General features: G+C 27.9%; 7 protein-coding genes across 7 annotated transcripts; 3 read left to right on the top strand and 4 right to left on the bottom strand.

Moving 5' to 3' along the window:
• Positions 1-711: 711 nt before the first annotated feature.
• On the bottom strand, positions 712-2,697 carry EIN_116320 (hypothetical protein; the record flags this gene model as incomplete). The annotated part of the gene is made up of 1 exon (XM_004261254.1): positions 712-2,697. One exon carries the CDS (start codon positions 2,695-2,697, stop codon positions 712-714), a length of 1,986 nt encoding a protein of 661 aa, XP_004261302.1.
• Positions 2,698-3,815: 1,118 nt separating this feature from the next.
• On the top strand, positions 3,816-6,785 carry EIN_116310 (hypothetical protein; the record flags this gene model as incomplete). Its single annotated transcript, XM_004261253.1, has 2 exons — positions 3,816-3,938; positions 3,993-6,785. The coding sequence occupies 2 exons, from the start codon at positions 3,816-3,818 to the stop codon at positions 6,783-6,785; spliced, it is 2,916 nt and encodes a 971-aa protein (XP_004261301.1).
• A 374-nt stretch (positions 6,786-7,159) lies between these two features.
• Positions 7,160-8,200, bottom strand: EIN_116300 (hypothetical protein; the record flags this gene model as incomplete). The annotated part of the gene is made up of 1 exon (XM_004261252.1): positions 7,160-8,200. One exon carries the CDS (start codon positions 8,198-8,200, stop codon positions 7,160-7,162), a length of 1,041 nt encoding a protein of 346 aa, XP_004261300.1.
• Positions 8,201-9,447: 1,247 nt separating this feature from the next.
• EIN_116290 (hypothetical protein) lies at positions 9,448-9,933 on the top strand (the record flags this gene model as incomplete). Its single annotated transcript, XM_004261251.1, has 1 exon — positions 9,448-9,933. One exon carries the CDS (start codon positions 9,448-9,450, stop codon positions 9,931-9,933), a length of 486 nt encoding a protein of 161 aa, XP_004261299.1.
• An 11,871-nt stretch (positions 9,934-21,804) lies between these two features.
• Positions 21,805-23,028, top strand: EIN_116280 (tyrosine protein kinase, putative; the record flags this gene model as incomplete). Its single annotated transcript, XM_004261250.1, has 1 exon — positions 21,805-23,028. One exon carries the CDS (start codon positions 21,805-21,807, stop codon positions 23,026-23,028), a length of 1,224 nt encoding a protein of 407 aa, XP_004261298.1.
• A 374-nt stretch (positions 23,029-23,402) lies between these two features.
• On the bottom strand, positions 23,403-24,593 carry EIN_116270 (hypothetical protein; the record flags this gene model as incomplete). Its single annotated transcript, XM_004261249.1, has 1 exon — positions 23,403-24,593. The coding sequence occupies one exon, from the start codon at positions 24,591-24,593 to the stop codon at positions 23,403-23,405; it is 1,191 nt and encodes a 396-aa protein (XP_004261297.1).
• An 889-nt stretch (positions 24,594-25,482) lies between these two features.
• Positions 25,483-26,628, bottom strand: EIN_116260 (hypothetical protein; the record flags this gene model as incomplete). Its single annotated transcript, XM_004261248.1, has 1 exon — positions 25,483-26,628. The coding sequence occupies one exon, from the start codon at positions 26,626-26,628 to the stop codon at positions 25,483-25,485; it is 1,146 nt and encodes a 381-aa protein (XP_004261296.1).
• Between the last annotated feature and the right edge of the window lie 535 nt (positions 26,629-27,163).

Here is a 27,163-nt window from a genome sequence, read left to right as displayed (position 1 = left end):
TAATAACAAAAAACAATAATATATTAATGGCGTTTGTAATACGTTTTTTTTATAAATTTAATATCATATACAATAAATTACAACAAATTTGTTAAAAGTTTTTAAATACTTGAACAATAAGATAATTAATTATCATATCTTTTGTGCATGAACGCATGAACCACAAATCGGAATTTGGAAGTACTGCGAAGTTTGATACTCTTCTTATCAAACATTGAAGTAGTTACATTATGGAATTAATAACAATTGTTTATATTCGTTTTTTATTTGTTTCACCAAAATGTCAAACAAATTACACAAAACAACAATTATTATTTGAAAATACAATATCATTAACAATCATTATTTAAATGGAAACTTTGTTTAACAATACATTTGTATTCACGTTATTATATATTTGTCATTAATATATTTAGACATTTAACCATGTTAATAAATTTGTTGTGTAAATAATAATAAACAAAAACATTTGTTCTAAATTTAATTATAAATTTTCATAATCCTTTACGTCACTTCTCGACCGCACAAATTTAGGTACATAATTTTTGAAATGAGGTTTTACCGTGTTTATTGTGTTTTTCGGTTTAATAGGTGTTTGTGGCACATACACATTTGGCATTTTCCTTACATCTTCTTTCGAGATGAATGTGCTTTTTGACAGCAGTGCCTTTTGTTCCGCCAACTTCTCCGCCTTTTGTTTTTCTATTTCGATTAAATGCTTTTTATAGACATCAACGTCTTCTTCTTCTTCTTTTTCCTTTTTTGATTTCCCGTCTTTGTTAAAGTCATTTGCTGTTCAATTTTGTTCGCTTGCATCACTTCACTTTCGCTTTGTTTCTTCGACATTTGTTCATTCGATTTATTATCAACTGATACGTCATTTGATATATCCGACTGTGAAATAACACTTGGAATCTCTCCTCTTAACACTTTGAGTAGTCTTGGTGAGATGGTTGGTACAAAGTAAAGTGTTTTTAACTGAGAAGTTCGTGGTTGGTATTGGAACAGTTCATCCCATTCATCGCTAAATTTTGTCATGTCACTTTTCGATGTCAATTTCTTTGCAATGTCGCTACTTGTAGTAATTTGAATATATTCACTCTGCTGTATATCACTCTGTCTTGTTTGTGAATGTTCAATTTTAGGCTGCAAGTTATCAGTAGATGTCGAGTGTAGTGTCATTTCCTCCTCTTTTTCTTTCGCACTTTTTTGCTCTATTCCCGCAAATTCTTGAGCCCCAAAATCTTTTTCTTCACATTGCACACACTCTCCTCCCATCTGTGATATTTCTGAATATTCCACATTTTCTTCATCTTGCAGTCCATTGACGTATTCATTGAAGTAAGTCATCTTATCGAAATTATAGTTCCACGTCATATTAAGTTCTGGTCTTTGACCGGCTTTATCGAGTTTTTCGCTTTTAGTTCTTGTCAGTTTGTTATAAGCTTCTGTCTCCTCTTTACTCATCTTGGCTTCCTTCTCAAAGTCGACTTTCTTTAATATTTCCCAATACCCCATTTCGTCCTCTTTTGTGAAGTAATTGTTATCGATTTCAAAGAACACCTTTTCGTTTTTAAAAACGATTTCCTCCTCGTCTTTCACACTCGAAAAGTTTTTTAAAAAGTTTTTAAAAAAATCGGTGAGCGAATCAGAAAGTTCAAAATTTTCTATTTTTCTATTTTCTGAGTTCTTTTCTTCGTCTTTTTTGCAGTCCATTTTTATTAAAAACTTCTTTAAAATATAAAGAAACTCTTCTTCCATCCTTTCTTGGAATAAATACCAAAATCCAACAGCGCCTTTTTCCCCAACATATTTCAAATTCCGTTTCTCGGCTTCTTCTTTATTAAAACTGGCGACTTCACGCACAAAATACTTCGCGGAGGGTCTCACTTTAGTGGAATAAAGAAATAAAAAGATCAGAGCAATGTCACTCAGAAACTTCTGGTTGTACCTTTTGATATTTAAAAGAAGAAGACCAATCGATGTGGAAATACACTGACACCGCTGAACGTCATTGAAATTTCTTTTGATCCGCTTGTCATCAAATTCGGGATGTCGCGACTTCCTTTTAATTGCGTCGTACTCCTCCCCAAGCTTATACAAATCACTAAGTATGTACTCTGCTTTTTGCACCACCTCCGCTGTCTCCAAATTTTTAAAACATTTAGAAATGAAGACCAAGGGAAATGCAGAAGAGATCGCCTTTATAGTCTCGCTCGCCAGGCTCAAGCGAACCCGCAAAAGTTGGATCCCAACATCGAGGTCTCGAGGGTTCATATCTTCGCAAATACAAGACAAGTGGTCAAACCCCAAATTTGAAAATGCATCATTGAACCTCAGCTCGTGATTTAATCTCTGAATGTTAAGAAGATTGTTTTGAATTTCATCGAATTGAAACTTTTTCAGTCGTCCTGCGACCTCATTATAAGTCTCCAAGTACCTTCTCAAATACAAATCGATTTGATTCATGTTCTTCACAAGCCTCCCCCAGAGCTTTTTATATTTTTGTCGTTGTTTCTCCACCACAGCGCATTCGTCTAGAACTGGTCTTATATTGTACATATCACGTAGCTCTTTATAGAGTATCTTCTCAGTGAAATACGTCAGTTTCTTGTACACTTTACACTCTTGAGACTCTCCAAGACTCGTTGTGATCTTTTTGTAGTACAATTTTGCTCTGTTGAGGAGTCGATTCATTAAGTCTGTTTGTGGGACAACATCCTCTAAAAAGGGCTATTTGGTCGTCTGGGTGTACTCCAAGCATCTTCGGGGTCGCTCAATGCTCTCTAAACTTAAACTCCCATCAACCAACCAAACACTGCTTGAGACAAAAGTGTGGTACGCCTCATGGGGCTTCTCCTTGTGATAATAAATCGTGGAGTTCAATATACTTCGAATCAGTCGGTTTGATGTCAAAAAGGGAATATGCGAGAAAAAGAGGTTTGATACTCCATGGCATCATGTTTCAATGACTCTAAAGTCGTACTAAAAGTAAAAAAGTACTTAAAAGCGGCTCGAAAACGAGTTAATAAATCGTCTGTTTTTCGATCAACAAAAAGAGGACACCGATCTGAAACGGCTTGATTCGGATAACATCTGAGTGTGGGTTGTGTGGGGGAGTGATAGGGATGATATGTCGGTGAATCTGTTTTCATTTCACATTTCGAGTTTGTGACACCATTTTCGAGTTTTTGATATGAAACAGTTTATCTTCTTTTATTCGACTTCTTTGGAATTATCACTTAGATATAAAAAACACTAAATTTTTTATATTGATTTATTATACAAATAATAAATAATTTTTTGTTAATTTTTAGTGTTTTTTCCTTATTATTATTACACATAATGAATATTTTAAAACAGGTAATAAATATGTCATAAACTTTGAAATTTTCGATTATTAAAAACTTGAATTTAATAAAATTCAAGTTTTTTTTTTTTAATAAAAAAGACAAAAACAAAATGAATTAATTAATATAGTTTAAAACTAATATGAATAATATAATTATTTAGACTTTTATTAAAAATAATTCTGTTTTATAATAATTAATTGATAGCTTTTTAATAATAAACATTATTTAATTATTAAACAGCAAAAAGACACATTTATCTTTTCAATTTTTGAATTTTTCTCTAAATGATTTCTTTAAAAAAACAACAAAAAATTTTAATTCTTAAAAAATTTTCTAAATTTCATAAAAAAAACAATTTCTAGAAATTTTAAAAAAGTACTATAATTTATAATAAAATTATAATATGATACTAATAAAAAAAAAGTAGTTTGACTGACACAGAACTTGAAATTGAGATTCGTTATGACTGACGCAATGCGCACGAAGAAACAAGAAGGGTTAGCCCTCGCAGATGATACGAAAGCGTTTATAGACAACCCGAAAGACGAGTTATTTATTCGATTTCGGAAGGCGATTGATTACTATGTATACTTCTATTTAAACCTTGACTACATTCAATCCTGGTGTACTCGGAAACAGGATTTATATCGTTCCTTCTCATTATATTTCTTTAAAGATAAGACGCTGGACAAGTTCAATAAGAAGAAGGAAATTCTTCAGAAGAACAAAGATTTCAACACGGCTTATGTTGACTTTAGTGATCGGTATTCAGCATTGCGGGACGTCTATATCCAAGTCAAGCCAGAAGATGCTGAGAGTCCAGAGAAGTCTATAACAAGTCCTGAGACGCAAGAGAAGTTTATTAGTGATTTAAAGGGGTGTGCCCCCATCTTAAATGCGATGATGATACGTGGAAGTACTTTAATGAAAGACATCTCAAACTCTTATGGGGAGACGCCCGACGCGACGATTTATAAGAACTTCTCTGCGATCTTTGAGATGTTCTTATTAAAGGAATTAGAGAGGGAATACCCTCACAAGACTATTAATACTACAGAGAAGCTTATAGAGAAGCTCTTTAAATATCAGAAGCGCGTCTTGACGAACACTAAAGAGCTTAATTTGTATTGGAATAAGTTCTTTAGTACTTACGAGGAGGTAGCTGAGCGTGTGAATGGTGTTCTATTAGATCGGATTAAGTTAAAATACGACAACATTAAACGCGTTGAAATGGTCATGGGACAATGTTTGAAAATGACTCAAGACCAAATCGACCCGATTACCGTCTTACCGTTCACATTAAATGAACCCCAATTACTCTCCACAGTGAAAACACTTGAAATGTATATGTTACAGCAACGCGATGCAATCACTCTACTTGCGTCGACGTACCCGGAGCTCTTCATATTAAAGTGCTTTAAAGAGACGCGCGACAACACTATACGAGAAAAGAATGAAACTTTGATGAAAGATATGATGGAGGGGTATACCGCCTTTACAGCTGCTTGTAAGTCCCCGGAGAACGAGAAATACAAATTTCTGTTTGATCCGACGAACGTCGATAATTACAAGACGCGGCAACGGGCGGAAAAGTTCTCAGTCTTTCTTGGGCTTCGGCTACTGAAAACGGAGGACGTGCTGACGGAAGCCTTTGTGAATGACTTCTGTTCATATTTGCATTACACGTACATGTCTTTTGTTAAAGACAATAAGGACAACTTGATCACCAATTTGGAGCACACGAATAAAACGGTGATTGCGGGGGGGATGTTACACCCCCAATCTTCAGTAGCTGAGTATTTTATGATGATTCGCGAGATCATTTATAAACCGCTGTTCAAGGCATCGACGTTGTTCTTGACGAAAAAGAAGGACCTTGAAAATGGGATAGTGGGGAATTCGTTATTTGTGGTGAATGGATTTATAGAGGAAGACACGAAGCGGATGATCGAGTTTATGTTGGGGCCGTTCACCCGAGACGAAGGATTTAAAAAGCGAGTAGAGCAGAAGACCAATTTAGAGGTGGAGAAGTACAAAAAGGCGAATGAAGCGAAATTTTTTATATATAAAGTGCGGCAGAATATCAAAAATTGTGTGGAGGCGAACATCACGGCGGACTATCATAAAATCATTACACAGCAAGTGAATAGGAAGTACAATGTGAAGAAAAGAACGGAGTCGACGTTACTTGGGAATATGACGATTAATAAAAAGAAAGTGCGTGGCGTCTGCTTTTCGACGAAAGACACGATGAAGAAGTTGTATGTGAAGGACTACGAGATGCAGTGGAATAAGTTGCATGAACTGCATGAGATGAATGAGCCAGACAAAAAAGGGGAGAAAAGTGACTTTGAAGTGATTACCTCAGCAGACCAAGTCCTTCCAAAGCCGAAAAAAGAGGAAGAAGAAGAGAGCAGTGATGACAGTGAGAGTCAAGGAGGGACTTCTTGTTCAAGATGTGTACATAATAGTAATGTGTTGGTAAATCAAAAGAATACAACTTCGAGTTCTGAAGCAACTGAAACGGACGAACCGTCGAGTGTGTTAAGTAGTGTCAACACAAGTGCGTCGTCTTCTTTCAATTTTGGGAATTCAAGTTGCCGCGTCTTAGGGCAAGGCCCGACGTTGGCACAGTTTGGCGCCACTCAAAATGCTGGCGGAGAGAACGAAACTATACTTAATAGTAATAATACTATTGAGTTAGTTGTCCGCATAGTCGAGCCTTATATCGGCAAGTATCAGCCGAAACACCCTCAAAATGTCCCATATTTTTCACCGGTATATTTAGATGAGAACAAAGAGGAGGAATTGAGTGCCGATTTAATACAATATTTGACGTGGAAACTTGAAGGAGAGAAGTCTGAATATAAGGAGATAGGGATAGCGGAGATCGACGAGTATTATAAAGGAGTTTATGACAAAGCCGTTGCAAGTGCGGAGGAGAATATGACGGAGGAAGCAAAGGAAGCGATTAAAGTTCTCATTCGAATGGTCAAGGAAGGGAAGGAAACGGTCGAGAAGGAACTTGTGGAGAAGCAAAAGCAGATGGAGGAGGAGCGTGTCAAACATATTAAAGCAGAGAAGGTTGAAAACGCTAAACGGAAATTGGAGTACATGAAGATGGCAATGAATAAGGACCCAAGATTTAGAAAGGAAGTCCAGGAGATGCCAAATACCTACATCAAAGAATCACCAAAACCAAAGACTAGAGCAAGACAAAGTGTCCAACCAAAGGTCGAACAAGTCCCTGTACCTGTCTTGGAACATTCAAATAGTGACGGGAAGAATATCGAGGGGTATGCTATCGACAGGAAAAAAGATGAAAAAAGTCGACAAACAGCAGAAAATTGTGATACACAAACAGAAATGAAAGTCGAGAAGAAACAAGAGAAGAAAGCAACTACGGGATTGGCTATGGAACAAAAGATTTGAAGAAAAATACAGAAACTATGTCGAAGTCAGTCATTACAAGTTTTTGCTTAAATTTTAAAAGTTCACTTTTTTGTATAACATTTTAATATAACATTTTAATATATTACTAAAATTACAAATCAACAACCATTTCTTACATATTTAAATTTATGTATGAAAAGGTCGAAGATAAGTAAATTGAAAAAATTGTAGAACAGTTTTATTGATACACAACTATTTTTAAATATTCTAACATTATAATATTCATTTGATTGTTATTAACTATTTTATCATTTGTATTAATTTGATATTATAAGTATAGATAAAGACATCAATACTATTTGTTTGTTATATGTATATATTTACTTACGTTGTAATATAATTACACGTTCATGTTATTTAAACTGATGTGAATCGATTCTAACAACATTAATTTGCTCTCCAAATGCATCATTTTCCAATATTGCGGTTTTGTCAATTTCAACTTTATTGAGTTTAGTATGTCCACCAAAAGCAAATGTTTTAAATGTTATTACACATTCCAAACCTTTTACTTCCACCAGATTTTTACACCCATAGAAGGTAAATTTTTCTATAGTTTTTAAACAAGTTGGAATACTTATTTGACTCATAGCACACCCTTCAAAGGCATTGTTTCCAATCTCTGAAACACCATTTGGTATTATCACATTCTGTAGCTTTTGACATTTATTAAAACAACATTTCTCAATTATTTCAAGATGTTCAGGAAGTTCTACATCCACAAGTTCACGACAATCAGCAAAAGTATAAGCTTTTAAAGAAGTGATGTACTTTGGAATTATTATGCTTTTTAAAGACTCTAATGTAGCAAAAGCAACCGCGCCAATTTCAGTCAAGTTGGATGGAAGTGTTAATGTTGTTATATTATAACATGTCTTAAAACAACTTTCACCAATAAAAACTACATTTGGTGGAATGTTCACACGTTCTAATTTATAAAAACTACTAAAACTTTCAGTACCCAGTTTTTTGACTGTTTTTGGAATTACAACATTTTTTGTTGTTTCCTTGAAAATTCGGTCTTTGTCTGTATATGTAAAGGTTAATTTTTTATAATCAAACTTGTCACTTGGATATTTCAATGACTCAAAATAGTCAAAATCATAAAGAACTCGTACTTTAAAAAATTCGCGTGGTTTCTGGAGCAAAAGACGGAGAATATTCGGATGGCGAGAAAAGACGCCAAAGTTTTCATCTGAAGGAGTGTATAAGCAAAGAGTCTCTATTTTAGGGAAAAAAGAGATAGAACGTAAAGTTAAAGGAACTGGGTTGTAATGAAACTTCTCCATGTTATCTACAAATTTTTTACATACAAATAAGAACTTTATAAAATCAGAAACCGTTTTAAAATAACTTGAAACAATCATACCATTGTATTTGTCCAGTTTACTCATTATTATAATTTAACAGTTGATTTATTGGTATATATTTGGTTAAAAAACATTTTTAAAATTTATGAACATAATAAAAAATTTGGAAACTTGATAATGACATATTCATTGGACTTTTAAAATATTATCAATATCATTTTATCTTAAAAGTGATGATTGTGTATTAATTATCTTTATAATTCTGTACAATGCAAAATATAAAAATGTTTTTTATATGAATATATAATTGATTGATACAATTAATTTCAAAAAATAAACATATTGAAACAAATTCGAATTTTTAAATTGATATAAAAAACTGCTTCAAAAGTATCACTAGTTTTTTAATTATTATAAATGTTTTAAAGACTTGTATCAAATATTTATGATATCTGATAATGATATATTTTAAAATTAAAATTGAAAGATAAGAATGTATTATTAAAATTGGTATAAACATATAATGATAATAACAATATTCTTTTTTTTATTTTAATCGGTTTTGTATCGATTATATATTAAAAAAACAAACATAAACAAAATAACAAACACGTAAAATTTTTAATATACTTTGTATAATGTATTTATTATAATATCAATAACTTAACAACAATATAATGTACATATTTTTAATGTATTTAAAATATTAACACGACTTATTTTCTTGTTTTTTTGAATACATTTAAATTGTAAATAACATTCTTTTAAATGTATATGAAATAGAAACAATTTCAAGTGTTAATTCAATAGTTACTTCACCTTATTAAGTAAAACCATTTCCTTTAAACTTTTAAATTATTATTTATCAACAAAAAATAAAAATGATGTTATTATTCGTAATTGACATTATTAATAAGTAGAACTTCACATGTTTTATTTTCATTTTTAATCAAAAAACAAAGTTTTTGATATTGACAAGTCATTACTTTTTTTATTTATTAATTACAAACACCAACAATTCAAAAAATAAAACAATATGTTAATACATTTTGATTACAAACCATTATGTATTATAATTCTGTCACCATATGATTGTAAACACCCATTATAAAAAATTGATGAAAAAATTAAAAAAGATTGAAAAATACTAATAAAACACTTTTTAACGATTATAACAAATAAAAATTAAATAACTATATTAAATAACATTTTTATTATAATATATAGTTAAAACTTTAATTGTAGAAACAATACTTGTTTTTGTTGTATTTTTAGCATAATTAGAGTTTACAATCTATAAAAAATATCAACTGTAATTACACGACATTTGAATGGTAGATCAAGCGACTTTATTCGACTTTCTCGACAAGAATGGCGATGGGACTATATCCGAGCAAGAGTTTCGTCTTGGGATGGTTGAATTTTACAAATTTGGTCCACTGAATTCTAAAGCACAAGCAATAGTTGAAGAGCTCTTTATGTATTACTTCAATTATGCGGATGGGAAGGGATTATTTAATAAAGCTGATGGGATGATAAGTAAACGTGAGTTCACGAACATAGCCGACATCCTTCCATCTTCCCTTGGGACTGATAAATTGCGGGGACTGACTAGTTACATTTTCTATTTGATTGATAACAATCACAATGGGACGATCGACAAAAACGAATTGAAAAAAGTGCTTAAAAAAGGAGAAGACGACGAAACACTCGAGTGCATTTTTAATAAACTCGACGTCAATAAAAACAAAAGAATCAGTCACGAAGAATTCATTAAGTATTATATCAACAGTTTTAATGACGCATTGAATAATTAAGTCACTTTTTAAAAGAATAAATTTGTTTAAATTGTTTATTTTATTACATTTTTATTATAATTATAATTAACTATTATTATAAAAATCGTTCATTGTTGTGTTTTTTTAAATAGAATTAAAAAACTTACAATTATAATTTTTGTGAAATCTTATGTTTGAACTGTTTCCATTGTTAATACCCATTTGAGTCAAAGTAATGTTTATTCTTAATGTTGTTTTATTTTCCGTTGTTGAATTTGTTTAATCATCATCAATTATTTGCAGAATGTTTTTTATTCAAATAATTTATATATTTTTTACTTTATTTCGATGTCCAAATTTTGCTGAATGAAAAGAGATTCATCAAATAAATTATTTTAAGAGAAGAATCATTGGTTTCTTTGAAAACTTGAATAAACTGGTTAATTGAATCGTTGTGTTAAAGTTAAACATGGTTGAACAAAAAAATATTTATTAAGAACAATTTTACCATATTAAACTTTCGATTTTAGCTCTTGTATAAGTAATATTTTATTCATACTTTAAACAACACTTATATTGTTTCATCCCAAAAAACAACCTTTTTGTAACCTTATAATAAAAAATATACATATATTTGTACTTTTTTTGATGTTATTGTTTCAAATCCGCTTATTATTCAATATTTATAATTTTATCCCGTTTTGTGGTGGTCCTAATTAATACAACTGTAATATATTGTTTTTAGATAAAAATGTCTTAGGACGTATGACTGGATGGCAAAAAATCGGTGGATAGCGGAAATAGAACACATTTATTTCTAAATATTAAATTATTTTTTTGTCTTTTTGAAAACACCATAAAAATTTGATTTGCTAATATATAAAAAATATTTATCAAAATATAAAGTACACATAAAGGAAATGTTGAATTACTCAAATTCGGTTTATTTTGAAAAATGTAGTATTATTTTTATAGATTATTTTAATTAACCATGTTTTTAGTTGTAAAATTTTCACAATATAAACTTGTTACAATACAATGGTTTTAAATAATTATTATTTTTAAATATAGTTATAATTGTTGTTTAAAGTACAAATTTAAACAAGTATAAGTTACAATGTAGAAACAATAACGTGGTTTATTTTTTTTGTGAGTTTAATTTTTTTTTGTTTTAATTATTTTTTATTCAAGAGTTTACACTTGTATGTTATTCAAACGATTAAAATTAAAGCATACTATTGATTTTTTTGTTCAAAATCAAGTATCACGTTTACTACACCTTTTTGTTATTTAAACTGTATTGGTGTTGTTACTATTTGATTTTGTGTGTTATTAAAAATTGTAGAAAAAATGATTAATTTTGATTGTTTGTATTATTAAACAATTATTTTGTTCATAAGGATTTTTATTGAAGTTTTTTAACCCTTTGACACCGAGCAAATTTATTTTTATATATCTTATGTTAAAATGTTTTGAATCAATAAGTTGGTAATATAAATTGTTGTAAACAAATATATACTCTTAAACTTGGTTTAATGTTTAATCATTTTTTAAAGGTATTGTGTTTAAATTCATAAGTTGCCTTATATTATAATTGAACTTTTCGAAATGAGAGTTTAGTTATTGACAGTGAAACTCTTTTAATCAGTTAAATTAAATTTATTAAAAATTAATATTCAATAAGTGGCTCCACTTAATTCTTTTATTAATGTTGTTGTGTTTATAAAATACACGTGATTAATCTTGTTTTTTGTATTATAAAAATAATAAAAAGTTAGTTAAATAGCAAATTTACATTATTTTGATTATATGTAATTATGAACAAAAAGTTTCGGAAGAAAAAAATACAACCACATTATTGAGTCACATAATAAAATCAATCACAATGAATTGTTTTTTCTGTTTTAAAAAATGTCACACAAATAACTTAAATTTTACCATTATTAACCCTTAAAAAACTGCGGTTATAATTATTTATATAACAAAGTTATCAACATGATTAAATATTTAAGTCAATTAATAATAGATATACAATATTGTTAATATATGTATATTTGATAAATGTAATTTTCAGTTAAATAATGACTGTTAATGACATTGTTATTCTCCATTATTTATTGTAATTATTGTGTAAATTATTTGACATATTGTTGAAACAAAAAAATGATATAACCAATTGTTATCAATTTTATTGTGTAATTATTTGGAGGTTTTCAATTATCATTCAACATATTTTGTTGAGAATTACAATTAAGTGAGACATCAAATACAATTATTTTTTCTAAACTTTTGTTAAATCGTTTTTCAAAATACAAAACACAACAGTACACATATGTATTTCTATAATATCACAATCAATTGAGATGGAGGCATTTATTTAATATTATTATTAATTTAATAACAACAGTTGGTGTATTGGGTTTTACTGTTATTTGTAACACTTTCATTTGAAAAACTGCCTAAAATTAAAAAATGGTAATTGTTAAATATGCAAACATGAAACATTAAATTAAAAATTCAAAATATAACATGATTATTAAGAGAATAACACAATTTAAAATATTTTTAGGTTCCGACTTGTGGCTCACATATACGTGCACTTAATATATTACAATCAATAGTCTAAGGGAAATCAACACATTTAATTAATAGACAACTACTTTACAAGTTGAAATCGAATTCAACAATTACATTTGTATTGACATTATTGTATATATTTTATTTATAATTGAAAATACAGTTTGTTAAATGTTAATTAATGTTTTTAATAAAGCATATATAAACTGTATATTTTAAAATAATTAAATAGAAAATAAACTTTTAATTTAGGTTGTGCTCAAATCAAAAAATAATACATTTCGTATAAATTATAACTGTATATTAAATAATAAAAAGAGAAAACACCGCAAAGTAATAGTAGTTAAGTAGGTTAAAAATGCTTACTTCTTATTGACCGCTTTTTTGATTTTATATATAATATATTATTAAATAATAAAATGATTGGTACAGTTTATTACTAAAGCTTATATATACAATATGAAAACTTTTTCAATACAAAATGATAATTTGCATTATATTTTTTATTATATTATTTTAGTTATAACTATAAAAACAATATGTTGTAAAAACGTATTATCAACTTTTTTGTGTATGTTAAATATGTAATATACTTTATTGTAATTTATAATAATTAAGTTATACATGATGATCTCTCTGTTTAATACAATACTGTAATAAGTTTTTTTTATTTAATTGGTATATGTAAATACATGATAACAACTAATAAATTGTTTTTTAATAAGTGTTATATTATTTAATCATGAATCATCAATTAAAATATTCTTAGTTTATTTATACACACTTCAAGTATAAATGTATCATAATTTTATTCTTTAAATTAAATGATAGGGTTGTTATATATGGTTGTTTATCTACATTTTGTGTTGTTTTGACTTTTTAAAATATCAACATTATAAATGATTCAGATATTAATTTATATAAATTAACCATGTATTGTTTATATAATTATTATTGTGTATGTTTTAGTAATAAATTGAGATTGTTTAAAAGAATTTAATTGTAACTTTATTGGTCATTTATATGTTATTTATGTTAATCGTTGTTAAGTATATTTCTAAATATGAGTATAATTACAGTAAAGACCAACAGAAAATAGTCTTACAGCAAGAAAATTGTCGTACACTCGTGTTTTTAGTATCAAACAAACCAAAAAATGGGTTTATTTTTTCACATATAAAATTTGACTAAACAATCAGGAAAAAAATTGGGTTTTAAAAAAATAAAAACCCGACTTTATACAGAAAAAACCTTGAAACAATGTGTACGACTATTTTCTGATGTACGACAGTTTTCTGGTGCTCTTTATTATTAATGTTAATAATAAATGTGTATTGTCGTTGACATTTGTATTGACGTTGAATATATTTTTACACATCAGAATGTCAAGGAAAACACTGAAATATTTGAATGTTTGTGAATATTGATATCATAGACTACTTGATATACAACAAAAACAAACAACTAATTTAGTTGTTTTTTGTTTGAAAGTTTATTAATTGGGTTTTTGATACAAATACAACGTTGTGGAAATCACGCTTTTGATATTTGATAAATTTGATATTTTATTATAATTTTTGTAATTATGTATAGATTTAATATAATTACCTTTTTAAATACGTACAATGTTTATCAAACTACGATGTACTTTGATAATTTTTGATTTATAATTACGATTGTTTTAATGTTTGTAATACATCTGAATATTTTTTTGATTTTATAAACATTGAAAAAAATAATTCGGCAAAATAAAATTTTGTTTACAAAAAAAAAACAAATAATCTATTTATATAATTTTTATTTTTGCCATCCATAGAAACTGGTTTGTCCAGTGGATAGAAAAAATAGATACATGTATCCAATAGATGGGTCTTGTTTAGTCATATGTTTCAACTATGTTCTTGGAATTATATAAAAATAAGAAATGGATAAAAGTAGACTGTTTAAAAATACAAACATCATTAAAAATCTTCAAAAATAGCCAATTTTTATTCTAGAAGTTTAAAATTATTCAATTATAATAAAATTATAATAAATCTAACTACTTAAAACATAATAAGTCACATAGAGTAAATTTTATATTTATGGTATCCAGTACTATATTAAATATTATATAATTATTATTAAATATGTTTAAATAAAAAAGTGGTTTACAAACCAGACAATCTATAACAATTAAAACGGTTGTTTAAAAATGAACAAAGAGGTTTAATAATCATTAATTATATAAAAGTCATTTAAAAAATCTATTTAAATGAATAAATTATTTGTAATCACAAAAGAATGTCAAAAAGACTCGAACCATTTTATCTTTTGAATGTATTTCTCCACCTTTCAACAAAAGAAGATGTTGTCAATTTTATTTTAATTAATAAAACACTACTATCTGTTTCAAATTCTGTTTACATGAATCCAACATTTACTTCTTTAAATGACATTATTTGGTTTGTACAACATTTTGAGTTATCGACAATTAATTTTAATTCGTTGGATGTTACAAATTGGGATGTTTTTGATTCAAGACTTAATGAAATTAAGTCTTTTCGAAACGTCAATATTACCACCAACTTTCCACTAAAATATTTAGAAAAAGTTGAAAGTTGTTATATACCCGAAAGAAATGATATATCTCATATTTACATATTTGAGTTTTTTAAACATTTAAAGACGATAGAAATTGGTGAGAAAATGTTAAAAAAATTATTGTTGTGTTTTGAAAATTCAGACAAACCTTTTTGTATTTTTCCTAAAAAAATAATACTTCGTATACATTTTTCTGAGAATAAATTAGATTTCAAAGATGTAAAGGAAAACTTAATGTTAAAAAATAAATTAAAAGAATTAAAACGAATTCAATCGATGATAAATGAAACAAAGAACAAATTCAATGTCACCATTTACACCGACAAATGTAACGTAATGGATACATTTAACAATGAAATAAAAACTAATTTTCCTACCGTTAAAATATACAACGCTATCATTGATAGCAATGAGAAAATTAAATGTAATTTTGATGATGTAATCTTAAGAAATTATTTGTTTGTATTTACAACAAAACCTAGTAAAGATGAAATTGAGAAACTCAATAAATTGGTATATGAAACACTTCCAAATTTTGTGTGTGTCACATCAAAACGACATTTAAAAAACAAACTGTTGGACTTAACTCAACTTAATTTGATATACACAAAATATGCAAAACTTGATTTTCAATCGACAAATGTTATTTTTGGAAAACAAATGCCACGAAAAGTTAAAATTATTGGCAATAATTTTAAGATGCGAAAAGGTACAATTAGTGATAATGTTAGAACGCTTAATTTAAAAAGCGACATGACGTTATACACACGGCAACAAAAACAACAAGAACAAAAAGAAGTAAACGAACGACAATTTCTACAAAAAGAATTGGAAGAAGTACATGATATTAAAATGATACCATTTCATTTTAATATTGCAAAATGTGTTAAAATTAAAATCACATTTATGTTAAATTTTATTTTTGATTTTACTATGAATGAATATTTAAAATGTGCTAGACTTCATGACATCACTAACACTGAAATGACATTTTCAAAGTGTTTTAAGGATTTTGAAGCAAACAAAATATCAAATGTTTCGTTAACTTTCACCTCAGAAAATAGCCAATACATTTTATTAACAAATTCAAAGAATGTTATTCTCAATTTTGCTGACAATTCAGAAAAAACAGAAACAATTATAATTGACACTTTAGATCTGACAATCAACGCAAATAAAGTTGGAAAAATGCAAATTGAAATTTCAAAAATAAATGTCAAACAAACAGTGTATTGTAAAATGTTAGTACTGGACGACAGATGTTACAAAGATGCGCAAATATCACCATCACAGAGTGATATAAATAATGTTGATTATATATTCCAAGGGAAGCAAATAAATATGCTTCAAAGTGCAGTGTATCGAACAATTAAAATTATTTTAAAAAACAACAAAAAAGATGAAGACAATATAATTGAAGTGGTTGAAATATTAAAAACTTCAATCGATGTGAATTATATATCATTTTTTTATTTAGGAAATTTTAGTGTGAGTAATGGTTTTCAAACAATATTTTTTCATTATGACCACAAATGCATCAATAGAATTTATCACAATTTTTCTCATAAACAAAAAGACAAAACCAGAGAAAAAAATAAATTTACAACAACTTTGTTTTATATTGCTGCTATTGTAAACAACGATTTGGTGGTATATGATCCAGATTTTAAAATCAATTTCAGACTTAACATTTCTCATTACATAGAAAACGCAAATTTTATTCAATTTTTGTCAAATGGTATACTCAATCATATATTATGTGTTGCGAATGAATATGGCAAGTTTTGTGTTTTTATTGATGCATTTTCATCGAATTTATTTGTAAAATCATTCAATTTGGGTGCAAAAATAGTCGAGGTTTTTTTAGTGAAAGAAAAAAATACAGAAAGTGAAAGACATTTTATTGTCTGTGAATCTGGAAAAGTTTTTGAAATGCTGTTAAACGAAACTGATAATTTAAAAAACACAATTAAAAATATTGAACTTGTTTATGAAGTGAATTGTGGAGTTGTGACCGATGCATTAAATGATGAAGAAAATCAATTATTGTATTTAATCAGTCAAATTGGCGTCGAAATTATATGTACTACAACCAATAAAAAAACTTTTGTTCATTTGGAAAATATTATTTCATCGTGCTTAGTTCATAAACGTGGTATTGTTGTTATAACAAAAAATAATAAAGTGTTTCAAGTTGTTAACAACAAAATTATAGAATTCAAATTGAGCGGTATCACAACAGGGAAACTAACTTGTGTTGCACAAGACACAAGGGGGAAATTGCTGTTTGGTACTTCAGTAATATAATTAAATAACATATATTACTTCATTTTAAAGTTCATATTTTATATTTGTTTGGTACAATAATGTCATATTTGTTAGTTAATTTTTTTATTGAATATAATTTAAAAACAGTTATAAATTTAAATAAACATTTATTTTACAGTCAAAGGCGTCTATTTGTCGTAATTATAATTGTCGAAGTTGCTCAAATGTCGCACAACTAGCCAATCATTTAAGCTTACGACAACTAAATATTTTGTTCTCGAATCTGTAACTTTTGTTGAATTAAAAACTAATTTTTTTATAAAAAATAAATTTCAATATTAAAAAGAATTTTCAACACAATTCACTCATTTACGACAAATCAAGGTTCCGTTTTTCTGCTAGATTCACGACAAATAGACGCATTTGACTGTATCTAAAAAACAAAAGAAATAAACTATTGATTAAAGTCATTCCGAACAAGTGTGTAACTTTATTTTTTCTTTGTTTTTTACTCACAACAAAGGGAAACCTTATTTTTCAACAATAACGAAAACAATAACCAAAAGTAGAATTAGGTTGTAAATTAACATAAAATATTACCCGATATTTTAAATGATAATTTCAACTGCTTGTTTTAATAAAAAACATTAAAATTCCAGAATTCCAATTGTTATACAGAACAAATAAAACAGTGTTGTATATCGATTGTGGATAACGCAAATGTTAACATCTCTTTTATAAAATAGAAAATAATGAGACAAGCCAATTCGTGTAATTCAAAGACTTTTTTCGCTACAAATTTTGGTAAACATGAGACTGTTGAATAATAATACCCAAAAAAAACATTTGAAAAAAATGTGCAACTTTAGTTGTAATTTAATTATGGTATTTTAATTAGAGTAATAATTTTGAAGAAATTTGTGTTTTTGTGTTTTGTTTATTAAAAACATATAATTTTTATTATTATAATTATACTATAAACAAAGTTGCACAGTTTAAAAAATGACTTTATAATTGAAAAAACTATATGTATAATTAGTTTTCTCCATCTTTAATTAAAAATCTGATTTTTTTTAAGTTTTATATTAAAAATAAGTTTTTTTTCATAAAAACAATTTCTGGATTTAAATAATTTTGGCAGTCAACTTTATGATAAGCCAACTAAACAATAAAAACTATAATTTAAAGCAAATATAATAAGTATTTATTGTTTATATTATAATTTATTTTTAATTTGAATTTATTTTATTTGATTCCAGTTTAATTTAATAATGCTTTAAAATTGTTTTATTTTTATTTTATTTAATTGTATACAAGGGTTGAATCTGTTTAGTTTTCATAAATTATTAAAATTTTAACATTATTTTTTTTCTTAGAAATTTGAACTCTAAAAATAAACAAAAAATAAAATGAATATCCCTTTATACATTCTTGTTTTGTTTATGTTCATTTGTTCAACATATTCACAGAATTGTAGCTTTCCAAACACGATTTTGGCTGATATTAAGGTGTCTGAAACGTGTACCACATTGAATGATATTACTATTGGTAGTACAACATCTTCTCTTCCCATTCAGTTTGAAATTACATCTGATGCATATATTCAGATAAATGGAATTGTCACCTGTAAAGGTAATGGCTCAATTGTACAAATTGGAAATTCACGTTTAAACTTGACGCAAGAAAGTTACTTTTACAATTCATCGAAAATGGAAATGAATGAAAATTCCAATTTAACAACATATAAAGAAATGTTTTTTCAGCAGTATTCCAGTGTTTTAATTTGTGATTTAGCTTACTGGGAAAGTAATTATTATATTACATTTAAAGAATATTCACAACTAACAATTAAAGACAACGCCTTTTTATTATTCAACTATGGATTTAAAACTAATGACAATGTATTAGTTGTTATGAATCAAAATACACTACTAAAAACATTTAAAGATGTATATTTCAATGACAATTCCACGTTTACAATGAACGACAATTCAACAATAAATTCCACCGAGTTTTTAGACGTCAAAGCGGCAACTTTGGTAATGAACTTGTATTCGAAAATAAATGGAGTTAGATATTTATACGTTTATAATAAAGGGTGTGCGACCTTAAATAATTATTCTGAAGTTAACATTGATTCTTATAAAGTTAGTGTTGAAAACGGATATTTAACACTGAACGACTTTTCGAAATTGAACAATGTTGTATTTTTTCTTTGCTCATAAAGGTGGTGTTATTACATTAAATGGAATTGCAGATTTTGCACAAATTACGACAGAGTCATTAAAATATGGAAGTTGTTTTTCATTCTGTTCTAAAAGTGAGAGTTTCCTATATACTGGTATTTTTAATGTAAGTGGAAAATCTTCCATCAGTGTGAGTACTGAATTTATGTTTATTAATTCATCAATTGTTGTAAGTAACAGAGATATCAGAGATCTTCCCGTTGTATTGTATTCAGGTTCAAAAGCATTAAATATATCAAATTCAACGATACAATCAGATACTGATTTTGATGTTATGTGTTCACAAACAGTAATTAATGATAAAACTTTAGCTGGTACTAAGATGTTATTAGGAGGTAAATTAATGAGATATGGTACTTCTAATAAAATATTCTGTCACGTTGAGAGGGTAACAAACGGAATTGTGAAATACACTGAACCTTACTGTCCATGTGATCACACAGAAGACTGGTATATCACTCCACTTCAAAACGTGACCTCGTTATATATTGAAATAAATTTAACTAAAACAAGTCCAAAAACACACTTAAAAAGAAGTGATGAGTTTTCATCTGAAAGTGTTACAATTGGAAACACACAAATTTCATTTTACAAAAGTGACAGTGTAGTTCTTGGTATTTCAACACCAAAAATAGTTGATATTAATTTGTTTACATTGACAAAGACTGTACTTATAGTTTCAGAGACAAATTTGACTTTTGAAGGTGTTCAGTTTAACGCAGCAATAAACACAAAGAACGGGTTTGAGTTACTAAAAGTTGTTATACGTTGCAGCAATGGAATATACAATAAAATGTCTCAAAAATGTGAAGACCCAACAATCTGCGATGACGTAAACTGTAAGTATTGTCCAATCAATAAAAACAGTTGTATTTCATGCAAAAATCAATATTCTCTTGTCAATTCAAAGTGTGAACAAATTACATACTGTGAATATTCAGTTTCAAATAAGTGTTTGAAGTGTTCAGTTGGGTTTTCATTACAAGATGGGTTGTGTGTAAGTGATACAACTTGTTTACTTGTTCAATCAGATGGGAAGTGTCAAATATGCAACACAAACAATGGGTACATTGACAACAATGGCGAGTGCGTAAAAGGTGATACTAATGGTAATGTAATAACTACCAACAACATTGTATCCTGCAACAAAGGTTTTGTATCCAATACAACAAAATCTATGAAATGCAATGATTTATACACAAATTCAGAATTATGTGAAAATGGGAAAGCGATAAAGTGTGACAGTTCAAGTAAAATGAACACAAATGGAATGTGTGAAAAGAATGATTGTGTACGTCCAAATGACCAAAACGGAAAATGCACAACAACAATTGATAATTGTATATATCTATCAAAGGGAAAATGTAAAGAATGTGAAAGTGAATATATCTTATCTTATAATACATGTAACAATAACAATAAACAAAATTGTATTGAACAAAACAGTTTTGGGTGTTGGAGGTGTGAAGACACTTACTATCTCGATGAGTCGAAAAAACAATGTGAAAGATGTGACCCAAGATGTTTGACGTGTTTTGAAACATCAACAAAATGTCTCAGCTGTCCACCTAACACGTATTTATCAAATTACAATTGTAACACAAATGAAAACTTAGAACTTACGTGTGACCAGTTTGCAAGTTTTGGAAGCGGTTGTGTTGTGTGCAAAGATGGGTATTATAGAACGGGACTTGATTGTTATAAATGTGATCAAAAATGTGGGACATGTTTAAATCTAAATAGTTGTCTCACTTGCAATTCAACAAATTACAAAACAAATGGCGGTGACTGTTTACCACAGAATGATATCGTCGGGTGTGCTGTGAATGTCACACAAAATGGGTGTTCAAAGTGTCAAGATGTGTATTATACGGTCAACATAAATGAGTGTAATAAATGTGATGACAACTGCAACACATGCACAACAACAAGCAATAAATGCACTTCGTTTCTTAATTCATTTTTGTTACTTGCAAATGGAAGTTGTGTGGGTCTTTCACAAATATCAAAATGCAATAAAATCACAAATTCAAAATGTTCAAAATGTTCATTTTGGTACACCCCAAGTGGTGATGGCACGTTGTGTAATTCACAAGCTGTTTGGTGGGTCATACTTGTTGTAGTTTTGTTTGTTCTTATTGTTTTGATAGTATTGATTGTATCACTTGTCATTGTAACCAAAAACATTTTCAAAAAATACACACACAAAATCAATAAAACAACAACACTTTTTAAAATGAACAAATCGAACATCAATTTTGTCCCTCTTCAAGGTGGTGTCAGTGTTTCTTCAATTATGATAGACTTGAATTTAGACATTGAACAAATTGAAGTTAACAGAGAGACACGGCAGGTGTTGTGTGTTGGAAACACAAGCAAAAACACTACCAAAATACAATTCACAATTTCAACGAACATCACAAAGTTTACGATTCGAGTTGATCCAGAGGTTGTCACACTTAAAAGTGGTTTTGCATGTGAATTTTCCGTATATTATGTCAAGCCATTATGTTCTTGTAAAATTAACAGTACAATTCAATTAGTTTCCAAAAATCTTAAAACAAATGAAGAAAAATACAATGAAATTCCACTTATTGGTGTGACACAACAGACAGCTCGAATTGATTATGATGAATTGAGTGAAGACAAGAAACTTGGTGAAGGCTCGTTTGGTATCGTTTATAAAGGAAGTTTTAGAGGAAATATTGTAGCTATCAAGATAATGAAAAGTGTTTTAGATGATAATAAGTCGATGGATGAATTTGAGAATGAAGTGTCTATGCTTGATAAATTTAGGTGTGAATATATTGTCCATTTTTATGGTGCAGTGTTTATTCCAAATAAAATATGTATGGTTACTGAATTTGCACATTATGGCAGTTTACAAAATTTGATGAAACACAAAACAAGTGAAGAAGTTGACATCAAAATGAGGTTGAAATTTATGAATGATTCAGCAAGAGGAATATTGTATCTACATGATAATGAGATACTACACAGAGACATTAAACCAGACAACATTCTCGTGTTTTCTTTCAATCTTAATGACAAAGCAAATGCAAAATTGACTGATTTTGGGTCATCAAGAAATGTCAACATGTTAATGACTAACATGACATTCACTAAAGGTATCGGAACACCAATTTACATGGCACCTGAAGTGTTGAAAAAGGATAAATACAAAAAACCAGCTGATATATATTCATTTGCTATTACTATGTATGAAGTGTTTGGATGGAAAGAAGCATACTCAATACAGACATTTAAATTTCCATGGAAAATAGCCGAGTTTGTAACAGCAGGTCAACATCTTGAAAACAGAGATAATATTCCAGGTGTGTTGTTTAAAATTATTCAAACGTGTTGGAACCAAAATCCAAAAGAAAGAAAAACAATTAAGAATGTTGTTGATTCACTTAATTTGGTAACAAAAGATATTTCAATCAACACCGTGAAATAAACTTAAACATTTAATTTAATAAATTCGTTATTTTACGTTTATTACATATTTAAAAATAAATATTTATTTTATTGTTTACTTTAAATAATTTATAATTAATAAGAAAAACATATGGTCATTAAAATATTAAGAATTTTAATGTTTGTATTTACAAAATTTATCATTATAAAAACTTAATATAACACCGTTGTTAAAAAATTTGTACTTAAAATGAGATTTATTTATTATATACATTTTTATGTTTTGGCTTGTGTAATGTTATGCACTTAACTATTTTTTTTAAAACGTTAAAATACTTAATAAAATTAAAATTTCCTAAATTTTAGACATTTTGAATTATGTTCGGTAATTTCAAACATTAAAATAAAAATTGTTTAACAATTATCAAAACCAAATGCCAACTCGCTAATTTTTATCGACTCTTTTTCTTCAAAAATGATGTTCTCAATTGGTACCGACATGTAAAAACAAAAATCGTCGACTTTTTTCACGCTTTTTGGCACTTTGATTATATCAACCTCTTTATATGTTCTAAAACACTGTTCAGATAATCGAACCACTTTATTGGGAATTTCTCCAATATTTTTACCGTTTTCTTTGTACAATTTTAAATGCTTTTTAATATCACTTTGTACAAAGATAATGTTATTGCATATCATTGATTTGTTCTCAAGCATACAAGAAACATTGTACGACACTAGAAATTCGACAATTTTGATTTTTTCTATTCCGATATAAATTTCACACAAATTTGTGCACTCTTCAAAAGCTGTTGGAGAAATAGTTTTAATTGGATTTGTGAATGTTACTCTTCTTAATTTTGTGCAGTTTTTGAATGCCAATGTGTCAATTAAAGTGACTAAATTTGGTATTTTAACGTATTCAAGTCGTTCACAATTTCCAAAGCAGTTACTTCCGATTTTTTCAACGCAATTTCCAATTGTTATTTTATTGAGAGACGAGCAATTTTTGAATGAACTTTTTTCAAGAGCAACAATACTCTCTGGTATTGCAATTTTCTTTAAAGAATAACACCCATTGAATGTCCCATTGATTTTAAAACACTTTTTGTTACTTTTTAATATATTAACTGTTGTTAAATTGAAGCAATAGTATAACAACATATAACACTCTAAACCACTTTCTGGTATACACGCGTTTTTAAGTTTGTAACACTCTGAAAATGCAGTATTTCCAATATATGTCACTGTTGTTGGTATTGAAACTTGAGTCAACCCACACCCACTGAAAGCCAAAGACCCAATTGATTTTAAACTTTCTGGAAATTGAATGTTGTGAAGCGAAACACAGTTATAGAAAGCTTCTTCACAAATAGAAGTCAATGTTGATGGCAAAATTATTTCACTTAAATTTTCATATAGATAAAAACATGAATTTGCAAAGTTACAGACATTACATGGAATGTGACACTGTAATAACAGAAGATTGTCATTCATCATATTAAGTGTCATTTGAATGTCATCACGATTTTGGAATTTTTCCAATTGTTGATAATTCACTTCCACATGTGTGCATTTGATATTCATTGTATTCAAAAGTCTCATTGTGTCAATACTCACAAGACCATCAAACGTCTTTTTACCATTTAAATCAACTTTTTGTAGTTTGTTGCATCTTTCAAAAATGTGATCTCCAATGCTTGTAAGTGTCGATGGAAGTGTTACCGAAGTCAAATTTGGTCCAAAAATATTGTTTCCAATAACTGAAACGCAGCCCAAGTTAATTGCTTCAGAATTACATCGACTAAAAAAATTATTACCGATACAAGTCACATTCGACGGGATTGTTATCGATTTTATTTCTTTTTGTGGAAAAAAGAGTCCAGAAATTTCAACGAATGAGGTACATTTCTTAATTTCCTCAAAATTGCTTAAATCGGTTATTTCTGAAAATATGAATTCAACAGTGTCGTATTTGTATCCAAATTTGTCCTATATTTTTGTTTCTTTTGAAGTTGGAGTAAATTTAATTTTCATGTTGTTGTGTGGAAGTTGCAATGTGTGAGTGATGTGCAATTTTCAAAACACCCTTTTTCTATTTCTGTGTTATTACTAATTGAAATATCTTGAAGATTAACACAATTTTCAAAAGAGTGGTCAGATAGCCTTGTAACTTTGTCAAGTCCGTATATTTTGCGAATTAAATTTTTGTTTTCAATTGTAAAACTATCGATTGTATCAATAATTAGAGGCAGAATAATAAACTTAAAGTAAATTGATATGTTTGTATGAAGTTATTAATTTGTTTAAAAGATCATAATATATCTTGAAAATTAATTTAAATCATTTTTAATCAGATACTTTCCATTATTAATGTAAAGTTTAATTAACTTATTATACACAATCAACCTTTATAAAATTAATTTTAAATGATATTAATTTGTATTAATTTATATATGTATTTATCAGTGTACATTTTTATTTATCAGTTAAATTAAATTGTTAAATTTAATAGTAATAAACAAACTTCTTGGCTTAAATTGTTATAAATAACTTTTCCATATTCATCATTGTAGGTATCACAATCAAACTTATCATAAAATTTAATAAAAATTGGAATTTCTTCTTTATAAATTTTGTGAATAACTTTTCCTTCAATATTTGGTACCACAAGTTTTGTGAGTGATGTACAATTCACAAACGCTTGTTCTTTAATAGCACAATTATTACTAAAAACAAGTTCTTTCATTTTTATACAGTCACTAAATGCTTCTCTGTCAACAAGACACACACTTGCTGGGATTTTGATCACTTCAAGTTGTCTACAATTTTTAAATGCACATGCTTGAATGTGTTGTAAATTATCAGGAAGTTTTACATTTGTCAAATTTTTGCAAAAAATAAATGTTGCACTTGATATAATCTTTACATTTGGTGAGATGTGAATGTCTCTCGATTTCTCACAATATCTAAAAGCATCATTTTCTATCGAATATATTGATGAAGGCATATCAAATGTTTCAAATCCACATTTTTCAAAGGCGTTTTCCATTATTTTTGTTATTGAAGATGGAATATGTATCGATGTTAACGATAGACAACCACTAAAACAGTTTGTTGGAATAATTTTAAGACCTTCAGATAAAGTAACACTTTCAAGTTCATCATAATCACTAAAAGCGCATTTTTCAAGGTTTGTGATATGAATTGGAACTTTAAAAGTGTCAAAATAAAAAGAGTTAAAAACACGAGAGCCATAATTTCTAATGTTTGTGTTTTCCATTAGTTGAATCAGTTCGTCTTCTTTTGTAATTTTATCAGTGTCCTTTACAGTAACGTGAAGGTTTTTAAATGTGATATTAGGCTCTTTTAAATGACTATTTGCATACCAATTATCAACTTTGTACAACACAACAACGTGTTTTATTTCTGGCAATTTGACATCTTTCTCGTTATATAAATACTGTGTTTCTATATTTGGAAATAATTTGGTGGAAGTTATGGGTATGGGATTGTATCTAAATCTGTCTAAAATACATGAATATTTTTTGCATACAAGAATCATATTAATAAAATCATCTGCAAAGAAAAAGTGTTGAGCAACAATTTGTAAATGATATGGATCTAACTTTTTGATCATTGTATATTATTTTGAGTTGTATTTGTTTAGATAACTTTTTATATTTTATAATTTACTAAACTTACCATTTTATATGGTTTATAATAGTTTAAAAAATAAATATCTTTAGGTAATTTTTTTGTGTTTTTTACTAAATTTATATATAATTATATTCTATTAAAAATTTATATATTATATAATCAACATTATAAAGATATATCTGCCACAGTGTGGATGAATAGTGCTTCGCACTTATTTAACTGATTTTTAACTGATTTTTTTCCTGAAAAAAGAAGTAATTATTATTGAAAATAACGTGAAAAGGGTTTTATCAAATTGCTTTTTTATATATATAAGACAACAATTAGGAAAAAATAAATGGGAGCCGTATTAGATCGATTTACCGAAATCGCACTTTTGAAACTAAGTACATCAACATTTTCTATAATATGATTAACTGAAAAAGTGTATACAACAATAATAAAATTGAAAGAACTAAAAATTTTGAACCAAAAAGTAGTTTAACAAAAAATATTAAATTAATAAACAAAAATGT

Source organism: Entamoeba invadens, assembly GCF_000330505.1.
Source record: "Entamoeba invadens IP1 unplaced genomic scaffold scaff_1105074724893, whole genome shotgun sequence".
NCBI classification, from domain to species: domain Eukaryota; phylum Evosea; order Mastigamoebida; family Endamoebidae; genus Entamoeba; species Entamoeba invadens.
The sequence above is the reverse complement of the archived record's forward strand: the minus strand, read 5'-3'. Positions and strand labels throughout refer to the sequence as shown.